The sequence below is a fragment of the Eretmochelys imbricata genome, chromosome 10 (genome assembly GCF_965152235.1).
Source record: "Eretmochelys imbricata isolate rEreImb1 chromosome 10, rEreImb1.hap1, whole genome shotgun sequence".
Lineage (NCBI taxonomy): Eukaryota > Metazoa > Chordata > Testudines > Cheloniidae > Eretmochelys > Eretmochelys imbricata.
The window spans coordinates 49,599,915-49,615,075 of NC_135581.1; the positions used below are offsets into that span (position 1 = coordinate 49,599,915).

Here is a 15,161-nt window from a genome sequence, read left to right on the forward strand (position 1 = left end):
TAGAGGCTGTCAGGAGTGCCTGTGCACAAACTCTGCCTTTCATCAAAAACAACACACAACGGTTATGATGGACTTAATGTGACCTGTATGTTTTGTATAAACTGCCAAGGAGCTGCCAGATCTCCCTCCCTCTGCAAGACAGCATTCAACCTTTGAATTGATGCACCCATCACAATGTGCTCATCTCAGCTGTCTGTCTACAAGGGATACAGAACAGGACAACCAACAGTCTCAGTTGGAATTTTCTCACGACAATGAGTGTATACTGAATTCACAGGTGCTTCAAAATATAGCCACCCTTTGGGGAAACATTCACTGGCAGTTGCCCTCACCTTCCCAGCGGACAGGGCCCACGTGTAGGTCTTTTCCCAGTTTCCTACCCTATCCAAGATTCTGTTGAAAATTCAGTGAACCAAAGCGAGAGTTATTGTGATTGCCCCTCTTGACTATGACAAGTCTGGCTCCCTTACCTGACGCAGATGGCAATATGCCCTCCTGTTCCTCTGAAGTCAGCCCATTCCTCACCCACTCTCTCAAAACAACGGGCTGACCCTTCACCCCAACCCATGGGTCCTCCACCTCCCGGCTTGCATCTTTCTTTGTTCCAAGGCTTAGAAGCAGAATGCTCTGACAAGCTGAAACACATGTTGCAACACAGCCACAAGTTGACCACTCCACATACCTATCTACAGAATGGAAACAACTCCAAGTCCGTACCATTCCAGATGGACAGACCCAACCTCATCTTTCCTCCCTCTGATTTTGTACTACATTTTAAACTCTCCCTCAGCTTCCTTAAGGTACATCTCATGGCGAACATGGCTTCTCACTTGGAGTTTGCTCAACCACTAATGCGTAGAATCTTTAAGGTCATTGGGACTCTCTTCCCCCATGTGACACCACCCGCTCCAGCCTGGGACTTTAATCTAGTTCTCAGGGCTCAGACTAGACCTCCCTCCGAGTCCAGGGCAACTTATTCTCTCTGATACCTGTCCATGACGACAGCATTTCTAATTGCCATCACCTCAGCTAGGCACATAGGAGTAACAGCAGCCCTGATGGCACACCCATCATTCACAGCCTTTGTCTTAAAAAAAAACAAAAAACAAAAAACAACCCACCACCACTCTAAGGCCATATCCCAAGTTTCACCCTATTTTTTCTGCACTTTCCATATGAATCAACAGATCCATCTCCCTGTTTTTTCCCAAAACCACATTGTGACAACTGGGAGACAATTGTGCATATGCTAGATATTAGAAGGACATTAGCATTCTACTTGGACAGGACTAAGGACTTCAGGAAATCCCCTAAATTCTTCCTTTCATCCACAGAAAGATTGAAAAGCTCTGTGATATCTCCTCACAGATTATCCAAATGGGTCTCTAGTTGCATTAATCGCTTAGCAAGGGTACAACTTGCTTCTGTCCATACGCACTCCGTGAGATCAGTTCCTACCTCAATCACATTCCATAGGGATGCCCCTATCTCCCCAATCTATAGAGCAATGATTGGGGCCTCTGTCCATACTTTCGCAGAACATTATGCGATCACTGAAGATTTGGCTGCTGACACCATCTGCGACTCCACAATATTCTCTGTAGTAAAAGACTCTGCTCCGAAGTCACCTAAAGTGGAGCACCCATAGGGACGCTACTCGAAGAAGAAGAGGAAGTTACTCACCTTGTGATGGAAATGATGGTTCTTCGAGATGTGTGTCCCTATGGGTGCTCCACAACCCGCCCTCCTCCCCTCTACTTCAGAGTTCTCTATAGGGCTCTGTGGTAGAGAAGGAAGTGAGGGGAGTTTGCTCGTGCAGTGCTAAATAGCCTCGAGGCAGACCACGAGGGAAGGAGAGCACATGCGTGGACTCAACAGGACACTGCTACCAAAAATCTCTGATTAGAGGTGCAGGGGCACACAGACACCTAAAGTGGAGCACCCATAGGGACACACATCTCCAAGAACCATCGTTACTGCACAAGGTGAGTAACTTCCTTTTCATTCCCCCTTACTTCTCACTGTCCACCAGGGGGCTAGTCAGGGCTCAGACTGAGAACATTTCAAGGTCTAGCTTCTTAAAAAAAAAAAAAAAAAAAAAATTATGGCCTGCTTTTTCTTCCCCCCAGACCTGCTGCATGCTCTCAGCTCCTGCTGGAGTCAGTTGTGGTCCGTAATTAGGGTGTTCCTTGACTGTGTTGAAAGGTGTCCCTCTTTCACCTCTGTAAACTGTTACCTCACAAGACTTCACACTCACAACTCACATCTGAGTTAGTTTGAAAAGAGAATGTTTATTTTTAACAGCGAAGTCCTCGTCTCTGCAATGGGGTTACCTGTAAAAAGAAAAGGAGTACTAGTGGCACCTTAGAGACTAACCAATTTATTTGAGCATAAGCTTTCGTGAGCTACAGCGCACTTCATCGGATGCATCTGATGAAGTGAGCTGTAGCTCACGAAAGCTTATTCTCAAATAAATTGGTTAGTCTCTAAGGTGCCACTAGTACTCCTTTTCTTTTTGCGAATACAGACTAACACGGCTGCTACTCTGAAGCCTGAGGTTACCTGTGGTTCTCTTATATAACATCATGCATGTGGTCGCCTCTGTGTCTTGTACTTTAAAATACTACAGCTTGCAGGCCGGAAACTTGCAACAAGGTATGCTGAGAAGTAATGAGCCACAACGGAGGGTGAAGAGTACCATTCATACTGAGAAACTGCTGACATGTAGAGGTAAAGAAACATGCCTCTGTGCCTCTCTGTGTCTCTTTTCTCTATAATGTTTAAAGGAGGTCTGAAATCTTTTTAGATATAGATATATATATATATAGAGAGAGAGAGAGATTGACACACACACACACTCTCTCTCTACATCAGGGGTGGGCAAACTACGGCCCACAGACCACATCTGGCTCTCCAGCTGGTTTAATCCAGCCCTCGAGCTCCTGCTGGGGAGCAGGGTCGGAGGCCACTCTGTGTGCTTGGCGAGGCTTGTAGAAGCAGCAGCATGTCCTTCTTCCGGCTCCGAAGCTTACGGGCAGACAGGGGGCTGCGTGGGCTGCCTCCACCCCAAGCACCACCCCTGCAGCTCCCATTGGCCGGGAACTGCGGCTAATGGGAGTTGCAGGGGCAGCGCCTGCAGACGGGGCAGTGCACAGAACAGCCTGGCTGCACCTCCTCATAGGAGCCAGAGGGGGGACATGCCACTGCTTCCAGGAGCTGCTTCAGGTAAGCACTACCCGGAGCCTGCACCTCTGACCCCCTCCCCTACCCCAGCTCTGATCCTTCTCCTGCACCCCAACCCCGTGCCCCAGCCCGGAGCCCCTTCCTGCACCCTGAACTCCTCATTTCTGGCCCCACCCCAGGCCCTGCACCCCCAGTCAGAGCCCTCACCCCCCCCCCCCCGTGCCCCAACCCCCTGCTCCAGCCCTGATTTCCCCCTCCCACCCTCCAAACCCCTTGGTCCTAACCTGGAGCACCCTCCTACACCCAAATCCCTCATCCCCAGCCCCCACCCCAGAGCCTGCACCTCCAGCTGGAGTCCTCCCCCTCACCTGCTCCTGCACCCCAACCCCAATTTTGTGATCATTCATGGCCCACCCATACCCATTTCCATACCCAGATGTGGCCCTCAGGCCAAAAAGTTTGCCCACCCAGATCTACACTGTTTTTCATAGAAGACTGATAGCTGGAAAGCTTATTCATCAGAGATACTAACACCAGCCAAACCTAACTGAGAGGGGAAGCTTAATTTTACTCAGGGCTTGTCTAAACACAAAAGTTGTAACAGTTTAACCTATACCAGTGTAGATAAAGTGGTACAACGCTTTTTGTGCTGAGTCTGTACAGTACCTAGCACAATGGAATCCTGGTGCACAACTAGAGCATCTAGGTGCTATGATAATAAAATAAATATCAATAATAAAAGTGTGCACAGTTATAGCAGTGTAAATATACCACTATAGCTTGTTTCCCTATGGGAAGAGGAATAAGCTACAGTAGAACCTCAGAGTTACAAACACCTTGGGAATGGAGGTTGTTTGTAACTCTGAAATGTTCGTAACTCTGAACAAAATTATGATTGTTCTTTCAAAAGCTTATAACTGAATACAGACTTAATACAGCTTTGAAACTTTATTATGCAGAAGAAAAACGCTGCTTTCCCCTTTATATTTTTTAGTAGGATTGTTCCATTTTACAACTGCTGTCAGTTCCACTCCACATGTCATCACCAAAGTCCTGATCCAACGCTCATTGAAATCAATGGCAAGACTCCCTTAGACTTCAGTGGGTGTCGGTGGGCAGCCCCCCCCCCCCCCCCCCGAGTTGTAGGACTGTATCTATATTCTGGCTCTCTCCAGCTGAAGAAATCTTCCAATGTCTTTGATGATAGGATCTAGCGATGTGCCTCTTCAAAGCCTTCCATAAACACCATCTATTTAAGCTGCCTACTTTCCTTGTGAGGTCTGTACGTATTATTCCCATTTTACAGAGGGGAGAGAACGAGGAACAGAAATTTAAGTGACTTTCCAAGGCCGCAATTAGAGAGGCAGCATTTCTGTCATGGGGACTCTACTTCTAATTGGTAACAAGGCCAAAAAAAACCTTTGAGGTTTATTACCTGGTGGATCTGTTCCTGTCATTTTATTCTTAATGAAGTAATCCATGTCTGATTCTACGTTACAGTTCTCCAGGCTCAGTCGAACCTCTTCATACATCTGCAAAACAGAAAAGAAGGATTTTAAGTTTCAGCTTTTTGTGATGAGCTCTTAACACAGAATCCTCCGCTAGTATTTCTCTCCATCTTAAAGGGACACTGTCCATTTTAATCACGTTGTGTATATAAACAGCTTTCTCTACTTATGCTGTGGACAACACCTTAGAATATGAGGAAGTTGGGAGACCAGGTTTAAAAGCTTCTAAACCCTGGTACTAAAGTGTTCTTTTAATCCACTGGAAAGAGGCATCACAACAACCAATGATTGGAAGTTAAAGCCAGACAAACTAAAACTAGAAAGAAGATAAATGTTTTTAACAGTGAGAATGATTAGAACAAAGGAAGTGGTGGAATCTCCATCTTGAAGTCTTCAAATCAAGGCTGGTTGCCTTTTGAGAAGGAAGGCTTTAGCTCAGTAACTTGTGCTGACTAAATACAGGGGTAACTGGGCCTGTGTTAGAAAGGGGTCAGACTAGATCATCACACGGTCCCTTCTGGCCTTGAAATCTGTTAATCAGTTTCAGCAATTTGTTATTTCCAAAGAACCAGGTCTCCCCCACTGAAGTCAGTAGAGCTCTGCGGCTGTGCAGACCTGTGTAGGATTACACCCAGATGGATGCGGGAGTGGGGGAGGAAAAGATTACTGATTTTTCCCACACTCTTAAGAAAACTGTATAATTCAAAAAAAATTCCATGGGACATGCCTGAAATTTCTCATCCAAAAAACTCATGGGAGCAGGAGAAGAGAGCAGACAGTAGTTTGATGGGTCACACGCATGTAAAGATTTTCATTATTAAAATGGAAGTAGTCAATTTTTCCCTATATAAAAGGAATAACAATAAAAAAATCCTTATTTAAAGCTGACTTGGAGACTTGAGATTCTACCCCATAGCTTGGGGAGAGGGGACAGAAGCTTGGTGGCACCAAGTTTGCTATAGAATCTCAGAGTCTGTGCCGGCCTAAATATTCATTTTTAATTCAGTGGGGAGGGCAAACCTGGCTGGTAGTTTCTTGCCCTGGCCAAGTGTGGTAAGATGGACATCACCATTGCTGGAGTCATTTGATGAGTGTGGAGAGGGGTGAGCCAGTATGGGGGCTTTAGAGGACATATTTTTGTCCATGCACAAGGACTGGGATTTCTTGGGGAAAAGTTTGTACCTCATCATCCTTCACACACTGCATGGACAGCTGGTTACAGTGAACCCAAAGGGAGTTCCGGAGGATGGTGATACGATCACATTCCTGGAGCTGAAAGGCCTAAATCCAAAAGAAGAGATGTCAAGCCTTATGGTAATTATTATTATTTATTATGTGTAATGCGGTAGCACCAAGAAGCCCAAGTCATGGATCAGGATCCCACTGTGCAATGTTTGTACACCTGCAAACCTTTCTGAAACACACTACAGTCATGATGCACTATCAACTATAGAAAATAATCTTAAAATAAATCTACTTTTACGTTTAGTCACTCTAATTGCAAACAGCACGAGGGGTTTTTACCTTTTCTAAATTCACTCTGAGTATCTTTCCCAGACCTGAACACGAGCTCTGTGTAAGCTCAGAAGGTTGTCTCTTTCATCAACAGAAGTTAGTCCAATACAAAATATTATCTCACCTTTCACTAAATTAAGGATTGTTATCCCTTTTGACCCAAGTGGCTAGCTAAATATTCAGGGTCTTATAAGTTGCAAGTTGGGAAGAAGAAACTGGTGGTGGCATTAGATACCTTAATGATGCAGTCCTGTGTCCCTGAACACAAGAGGAACGAAACAGGAGATAATATCCTTGCTCCAAACCTCTTTTAGCCAGCACCCAGCCCAAAAGGCCCCTCTCTCGTCTGTTCCAGGACCACACATACTGTGCTTGATTAGGCTGTGTTTGACTTTCTGCTCCTTCTCTGAGCTGGTCAATACTACACAAGCTTTGCTGGCATAGCTATGCCAGCAGAGTTCCCTAGTGGAGGTGCAGCATAAACCGTCAGAAGAAGTTCTGATGAGATATACACACCACCTCCCTGAATGATACTAGCTAAGCAGACAGAAGCACTCTTTGTCGTCATAGTTGCGTGTACTCCATGGGTTTCAGCTGCATAGCTATACCAGCAAAACTTTGTAGTGCAGACTATGGCCATGTCTACACTACCGGCTAAATCAGCACCACTGCAATCAATGCAGTGGTGTCGATTTAGTGGTCTGGTAAAAACACACTAAGCCAATGGGAGAGCACTCTCCCGTCGACATCTGTACTCCACCTCCCTGAGAGGCAGAAGCTATGTCAACAGGAGAGCATCTCCCGCCAACATAGCGCCATGAAGACACCCCTGTAAGTCAATCTAAGTTATGTTGACTTCAGTTATGTAATTTACATAACTGAACTGGCATAACTTGGATTGATTTACAGCATTAGTGTCAACTAGCCCTAAGCCTCTATGGTTGTTTCTGTGCTGTCTTGTGTGTGTCTCTGTCACATGTACCCCTTACCCAAAACAATATCCAGCAAACCTCTCTACCCATATAGCTCAAATTCCTGAATGGCCTTTGTGGCATTACACCCCATATTCTTCATTGTAATATTATTATGATGTATGTTGTGCAAGATGGGTCATGTGAGGTATCATTGAAAAGGTCATGATTATGATTATCCTATTTGTATGTAGGTAGTATTTTTGTATCTGAAGTTATGAATATTGTCTATTGCATCTATTACAAATGTGTTTACACCTGGGGAATGCCCACTAGACAGAATGCAATCAGTCTAGGTGGCTAGCTGGGAAGGGCCACTAGGGAGAACGATAGGTCTTAGAAGATGCTAATCTCTCACGAGGGAACCTTCCTGGGGACACTGAAAACAGCCTCTGAGTCATGGCTGCAGTGGCCCTACAGAGACATGTGACCAAGTCACCTGGTACTGGACTCCATCATAATGCCAGTGTTTTTCCACTAGCTGGGGGTGGAAATCACACTGGGAGACAAAGGGTTCCTGTCTATGCTAAAACTATTTAAGGCAGGGAGTGACATTGTGGTTTGTTCTTCACTGACTCCCCACCCAAGAAAGAAGGCTGCTGGAAACACCTGAGAAACAAAAAGACTGAGTTGGGGGAGAAGAGCTGAACCCAGGCTAGAGGCTAGAGCCTGTGAAAGGAATAACTGGAGTTTTAAGCTGCAAGCAAGTGGAGCTTGCCTTCAAGAATCTCTACAATCTGCTTAAAACAACATTTAGGGTGAGAATTTGCTACACATATCCCATTTCTTTGGTATATTAAGCTTAGTTGGTGTGTGTTTTATTTGCTAGGTAATCTGTTTTGATCTGTTTGCTTTCCTTTATAATCACTTAAAATCTATCTTTATGTAGTTAATAAACTTGGTTTTTTTGGTCTAAAATCAGTGTGTGTGGAAATCATAATTTGGGGCAGAAAGCTGTGTATATTCCTCTCCACACTGAGGGAGGGGGTGAATTTCATGAGCTTGCGCTGCACAGAATTCTGTCCAGTGCAAGATGGTATAATTTTGGGTTTACCCTCTAGAGGAGGGTGTGCACTTGAGTACTGGGCAGTTCCTCAGCTGAGCCTTTCCATGCAGAGCTGATCTCAGCATCTGTGTGAAGCTGCAGCTGGATATGTCCCAACCTTTATGTGTGCTGGTAAAGTGCATTCGAAAGCCTGAGGGAGGGCTTGGCAGGTATGCACAGCAATACAGAGTAAAAGGATCCCAGGTGAGCTCAGTGCTACCCCAGTTCCAGATGGCACCCTGAGGTGGGGGGACCCATCACAGCCTTAGGTGTGCCTTTGGTGTGGGCAGTGTCACATGCCTATATTTTGATTTGGAGACTGCTGTTATTTCACAAAGGAGCTTAACTGTTCCCGCTATCTTTAATGAAGAGTAGTGGGTTACACTCACAAGCTTCAAGAAAGTTTAACCCAACCTTTAACAATATGTTTCCCTGACAAAAAATAAAGGGGGAAAGAGGAGAAGGGGACAGCACTGTGATTTGAATAGCAAATGATCCCCAGGATTTAGAACCCAGAATCCTGTTGTAACAGGAGGCGGGTGGGGAACAAGCTTTTTGGATTTATAATACAGGTAATCCCCGAATGGAAAGCTTTGGGAAAATACTCTATGTAGAAACTGTTGGATTCATGCATTGTTGTTTCTAAGACTATTTGTGTAGTAGAACAGAGTTTTTGTTTCTTCAGAGTTCACTTGCTCCTCTCTTCCTCTGCTTGAAATACTAATATTTTAGCAGAGCTATTGTTGGGGGGTGGGGTGGCTTTTGGTGTGAATTCAAGAGGAGAAATGGGCAGGTGAATTTTTTAAAACTATTTTTACAGCAGTCAGAAATAAAATTGATCTCCAAGCTGAAGTGTTCTTCTAAATAGAATGTGCTTATCTGTTTTCCGTAAGGTGTGGAAAGCTCGAACTCTTCTAGCCATCTGCTCCCCTCTTTTTTTGTTACTATTTGCATCCATACAACCACAAAAGTACATGTAATGTTTTACAAAATATTGAGCAAGATACATTCCCTGTCTTCTAAAGATCTCATCATGTAAGAAATAAGGAATGGCACAACAATTGAGGGAGGGTGTGGAGAAACCAGATGGTGAAAAGAAAAGGGTAGGAAGCATTTCTGGGAGAAGTAGCTTTTAAGGAGAGATTGAAAGAGATTAGAGAAAGTATTTCATTTGGGGCAGCAACTCAGCAAAGTACTTAAGCATATGGCTAAAGTTAAGCACTACAGGGACTTCTGAACACAGGAAGCCATTTGCAGTGCATAACTACCATTCTATTGCTCACAAGTGCGTCAGTTCATTAAAACAGACACTTATTCTGTTGTAGATGGTGAACGTAACATGCCAACTACATATGCACATGTCCACATACTGGTTTTTATACAGTTTTATAATTTTCATAAATTGCTAGCTTAGAACCCCCTTAGAAATTCAGTAGTCCTGGATTTAGCCACAAGCACATCTAGAAGGGACTCAATAACTCCATTCACTGAAGAGTGATAAATCTGTATTAACTGCAGCAGGCAGGCTCTGGCAGGGTTCTGAAGAGCACTTCCAGTCTGGGGTATGTATTGTGGTGATGGAAAGGGGGGAGGGGAGGAAATCTGAATCTTAGGGGAAACTTCAGATTTTTTACACCATTTCTGTAGAATGGTTGCCATGCCAGCTATGGGACAATTCCAGAAAGTGAAAGCTACAGGGAGGCAGGGATGATGTAAAAATACCTGGCAAGCATACAGAAGCAGACCACAAACAGATTTTCTGTGGGCTAAGACGAGTTGGAAGCTCCTGGACTTAAACTGGTGTTCAGGCACTTTTAAAATGTGCACTTCTAACCAGTCACTTGGGAAATAGGTTTAACTTGGCTTTGATTTAAATAAGGCAGCCCTAAAACTATCAGGATTTTGTATTCCACCCTGGGTTAGATCCTCAGCTGGGGAAAATGGGCAGCGTACTGCTGTAACTATGGCAATTTAAACCAGCTGAGGATCTGGTCGCCTAAATTTAATGGGCAAGCAAGAAAAGCATAAGCAAGTCAGAAAGCTAACAGCTATACTTTAAATCCATGGTAGTGTCAAGTGTACTCTTGCAGCCGTCATCTCTGGATCTAGCTCATCACAGACCATCAGAAGTATGTTTCAGATCCCCTCAGTGCTAACACTGCATCTGGGACTGAGATCTGTGAGTGAGTAAAATAAGAAAAATGCACAAACAAATGGTTACAAAGGTCAAAATATTTACCTCACAGGTGCTGATATGTTCCTTCTCCCACTCCATTCTGGCCTTATCCAGCTGTTCTATATACTGCTTGTACATCCTCTCTGTAAATAGAGACGTGAAACAGAAACTTCCCGACTGAGACAAGATAATGCAGGGCCTCACATCTCCTCCTGTTAAGTATGGTGTGACTTTACTTTGGTAAAACATAGCCCTAACCTATATCCTACAGAATATAGTACAGTAGAACCTGGTTAAGTAGAACAATGACTGGGTTAGCTCATGGAATTTTTACTGGAGAGAATGATCTCTCTCACTTGCCACAGGTACACCACAAGCATCTCAACTGGACAATGTGTATGTTGATAGCAATAATGGGCTCTTAGTCTTGAGTGATATTTTAGGATTGCATTGTCCAAAGTGAACAAGGTGCCCAAGGACACAGAAGGACTCACCCAACTGGCAGAGGGAATTTCTTGAGGGCTTGGGGGTGGAATGCTCTATTTCACAGTCCCAGAGTGTATGCAAGTTTACTGTGTTTCTCATAATAAGGATGTGTATACATGGCAGCGGGGAAGTATGACTCCCAGCTTGAGACAAACACGGGAAAGCTCTGCTTGATTTAGAATGCTAAAAATCACACTGTGGCCACGGTGCAACAGGCAGCAGCTCAGGCTATCTGCCCAAGTACAATCCAACCTGGCTCCTTGGGTATGTACTTGGGCAGCTAGCCCAAGCTGCCACCCATGCCACTTCAGCTACGCTGCTATTTGTAGGCTGAGCTAGCGCACATCCATCTCCTGAACTGGGAATTATACCTCCCTGCTGCAGGGTAGATGTACCCTCCCTGAGTTTGGGCTCATAGCCGGATCCGGAGAACATCACCGTACTAGCTTGCCCACATGTAAGAGTGCATGCCTACGTCTTCCTTGCCCTGGGTTAGGGTGGCGAGGACCCAAACAATGTTAAAGAGCAAACAGAAAAGAAGCCCCAATATTAAAGTGTTTTAAATAAATTGTAGAATACATAAAGGGGATCCCCTAAGTATATGCAGCATCAGATTTATCTTCCTTTAGTGGAATGTAAATTTGGGGCGGGGGTCTAAGGTAGCTGACAGTTGCCTTTAACGGCACTTCCATTAGTTTAGGAGTCTTTAGGAATCTGCACTTCTATATGTGTGGAGTTTTTTTCCCTCTTGATAGCATGCCGTTAAATCAACTGGGTGTTAGACTTTACGTGGAATGGTACCTGCTTCATTTGCTGTGTCTTTGCATTGTTTGGCTTTGTTCTGACTCTGAAATATAAAAAGAAAACATTGAAATTAAGCCCTTTCCATTTTCATATTTTTTTCCTTAGGTCACAATCCCCCTAGTAAAATATTAAGTGTCTGTCTCTGCAAAGAATTGCTACCTAGTTTATTACTATGAATCATCCCATTGACTTTGCATTATTCAAAATAGGGGCCAGATCCACAGCTCTGTAAATAGCTTCATTTACTCCATTAACTTCAATATAGCTATGACAGTTTGCACAAGGGGAGGCCCTGGTCCTACGTACTGCACTTGCAAAGACCCTGCTTTCTTATTTTGTTTTAAAAAACAGTGTTTGCAGTGTCTGGCCGCATGTTTGTTCCCACTGATCTAAACCTTCTATAAAAGTTATCTATATACTGCTGTGTAACTTGGAAGTTTTATAAATAGAAATAAATGGCAATTGAAATTCTTTATCTCCTCAGGTACCATTCAGAGATAAGTAACCAGACTTTTTAAAGGAACACTGTCAAACTTTTACAATATGTTGTGAACGCTAATGTTTCCTGGCTGTTTCCAATACCACATTCATGATTTCAAGGCCAGAAGGGCCCGCTGTGATCATCTAGTCTGACTTCCTGTATAACACAGGCTAAGAACTTCCCCCCAAAACTTCTTAGAGCAGATCGCTTAGAGAAAAACATCCAATCTTGATTTTAAAATGGCCGGTGATGGAGAATCCACCATGACCCTTGGGAAACCTAAAAGCAAAATAGAAGCTCTTCTCTTACAGCTTTTAAAAATTGTAAATCTGGGCAGCCTATTAATATCCTGGGACTTCCTGGCTTGCCTGGTGATGACAACACATTAATGCCCTGAGCTTGAAGGATGTCTAACATGCTCTCCCATTCAGTCCTTCAAGGTAGTGTTCAGATTACAGATTCTTCTAACCATACTCCTCAGGGCTGCTGGATAGAAAATGCGTAATGTGTTGGGAGCACCGCATCTTCCTTCTTAGTCATTTCCTGTCCTAAACTGTTTGCTGTTGCTCTGCAGAGTTAAACAGCTGATGTGTTCCACCCGGGGGTGGGTGGGTGGGTGTGTGTGTGTGTGTAAGTAATCACCCTAAAACTGTTCTGGGTGAAATCCTGACCCCATTCAAGTCAATGGGAGTTTTGTCATTGACTTCAATGGGGCCAGGATTTCACCCACTATAAATAAGATCTAATTTGTTACTCATGGAAGACTTTCGGAACACCGTGGGTATAAAATGTATATTTCCGAAATTCATTTTTAGATTGCTCCTCCCCTCTCCCCTGTAAAAAAGATGATTTTGGATCTCTGCTTTCGCTGTGCTGAATTTATGGAGAAAAAGAGAGTTAGTTTATTTTTTTTCTCCATCTGCTTCATTGTAAAATGTTCTCATGAAAGGTTAGTAGGTTGTCAGCTAAACATGTAAGATGATGCAATGAGGGATTGAAACGCCTTGCTTTTCAATTATTTATTTTTAAGTTTGTAAATTTGATGAAACTAAACTACCTACCAGGAGAAAGATTGATAAAGAAAGGGCATTTAATAGGTACTGTACCTACTTTGGTTAACATGGGATCCAAAGGTGGAAACAGCGGATTAATAAGTTTCAGACTTTTTCTTTCATTTTTATGAATAATCTGAGGCTTAAAAAAAACCTATTCCGTTTTGCCTTAGGATTCAGTAAGAAACTGAATTTGCATTCTAATGATAGGCCATACCAATTGCCTCACTAAATCTCTCTGCCTCCCATGCTTTTTAAAAACACAGGCAACTATGAACTTGTTCCAATTCTGTTGATTCCTTTGTGGAGGAAAATTTCCTACTGAATTTTACAATGTTTATTAGAACAGAGAGCAGCCTCTGAAATGTGCAAACTCTGATGCAAAGTGGATTGTCCAGGAAAACTACAGAGCTCTCTGCTACCATGGCTTAAATAGCACAATGGTCTCATATACCTTTTCTGTTTGCTTTTGGTTGCCGGAAGCACTTATCCTCTTGAAGGCCTGCTCAGCCTCATCCGCATCCTTGCACTTTTGCTCGTAGGTCTTCTTTGACTGCATTAAAATAAATTCAACAGAATGTTTTCTTTTTGGGCTAGATAACCCTTTTTTGGGGGTGGGGTTGGGGAGGGGGCTAGATAACCCAGTCTCTTCTGCAGGCAAGGGGAACAAATCAGGCATTAGGTTAGAACAATTTACATTTTAAAAACTTTTAAAAATTAATTTAAATTTTAAAATTGAATAGGGAACAATTTTAAATGGATATAAGAATGGCCATACTGGGTCAGACCAAAGGTCCAGGTGCCCCAGAGGGAATGAACAGAACAGGTAATCATCAAGTGATCCATTCCCTGTTGCTCATTCCCAGCTTCTGGCAAACAGAGGCTAGGGACACCATCCCTGCCCATCCTGGCTAATAGCCATTGATGGACCTATCCGCCATGAATTTATCTAGTTCTTTTTTGAACCCTGTTATAGTCTTGGCCTTCACAACATCCTCTGGCAAAGAGTTCCACAGACTGACTGCGTTGTGTGAAGAAATACTTCCTTTTGTTTGTTTTAAACCCGCTGCCTATTTATTTCATTTCGTGACCCCTAGTTCTTGTATTATGAGGAGGAGTAAATAACACTTCCTTATTTACTTTCTCCACACCAATCATGATTTTATAGACCTCAGTCATAGTTCCCCTTAGTCGTCTCTTGTCCAAGCTGAAAAGTCCCAGTCTTATTAATCTCTCCTCTTACGGAAGCCATTCCAGACCCCTAATCATTTTTGTTGCCCACCTAATCACAGATGGACATAAAAGAGAGAAGAAAAAGCAACCTGGATGCTGACATATCAAATTAGCAGCACACTAAGCAACCCTCTCCAGCATCCCCACATATGGTACTGCCACTAGTCACTGTAATTATTTATTTTATGACAGGATGCCTTGATGCCCTATTGAACAGAGCATTGTACAGCCACATAGCTCTTCAGGGCAGGGATTGTTTCTCATTAAATGTCTAAATACTAGAGCTGGATGGGAACTAGATTTTCCATTTCTTGGGAAATTCTGCAATTTTTTGGGGGAAAGTTCCATTCCAAAATGGAAAAAAAACAAAAAAAAATTTAAATTTCGGGCAAAAGAATATTCAGGGGGAGGGAGAATATTGTTTTGGGTTGATAGAAATGTTTCTTTTTGATCAAATTGGAACATTTTATTGTAAATTTAATTTTTTTAAATACTTTAAATATAAATTAAATTTCTAAATGAAACACTGAAACACACCATTCCAAAGCTATCAAAAGGAAACGCTTAAAAAAAGGCATTTTGATAAGGTCAAAGTTTCATTTAAACTATAAAGCTTCGTTTTTGAAGAATCAGCATTTTCCAACAGAAAAACATTCCATCTGAAAACTTTCAGTCAGCACTACTGAACACACAAAACAGACGAAGAG

The 15,161-nt window shown here is 43.2% G+C and overlaps 1 protein-coding gene across 2 annotated transcripts in view; it reads right to left on the reverse strand.

Annotated features, from left to right (window-relative positions):
• The window catches only part of PSTPIP1 (proline-serine-threonine phosphatase interacting protein 1), a 97,301-nt gene that overhangs the window by 15,912 nt on the left and 66,228 nt on the right, over positions 1-15,161 (reverse strand). For both annotated transcript variants that reach the window (XM_077828962.1, XM_077828961.1), the window contains 5 exons: positions 13,676-13,774; positions 11,686-11,731; positions 10,462-10,541; positions 5,874-5,972; positions 4,619-4,715 (listed from right to left, as the gene is read on the reverse strand). In XM_077828962.1, coding sequence (XP_077685088.1) covers positions 4,619-4,715; positions 5,874-5,972; positions 10,462-10,541; positions 11,686-11,731; positions 13,676-13,774 — 421 coding nt within the window. The remainder of the gene's footprint in view (positions 1-4,618; positions 4,716-5,873; positions 5,973-10,461; positions 10,542-11,685; positions 11,732-13,675; positions 13,775-15,161) is intronic.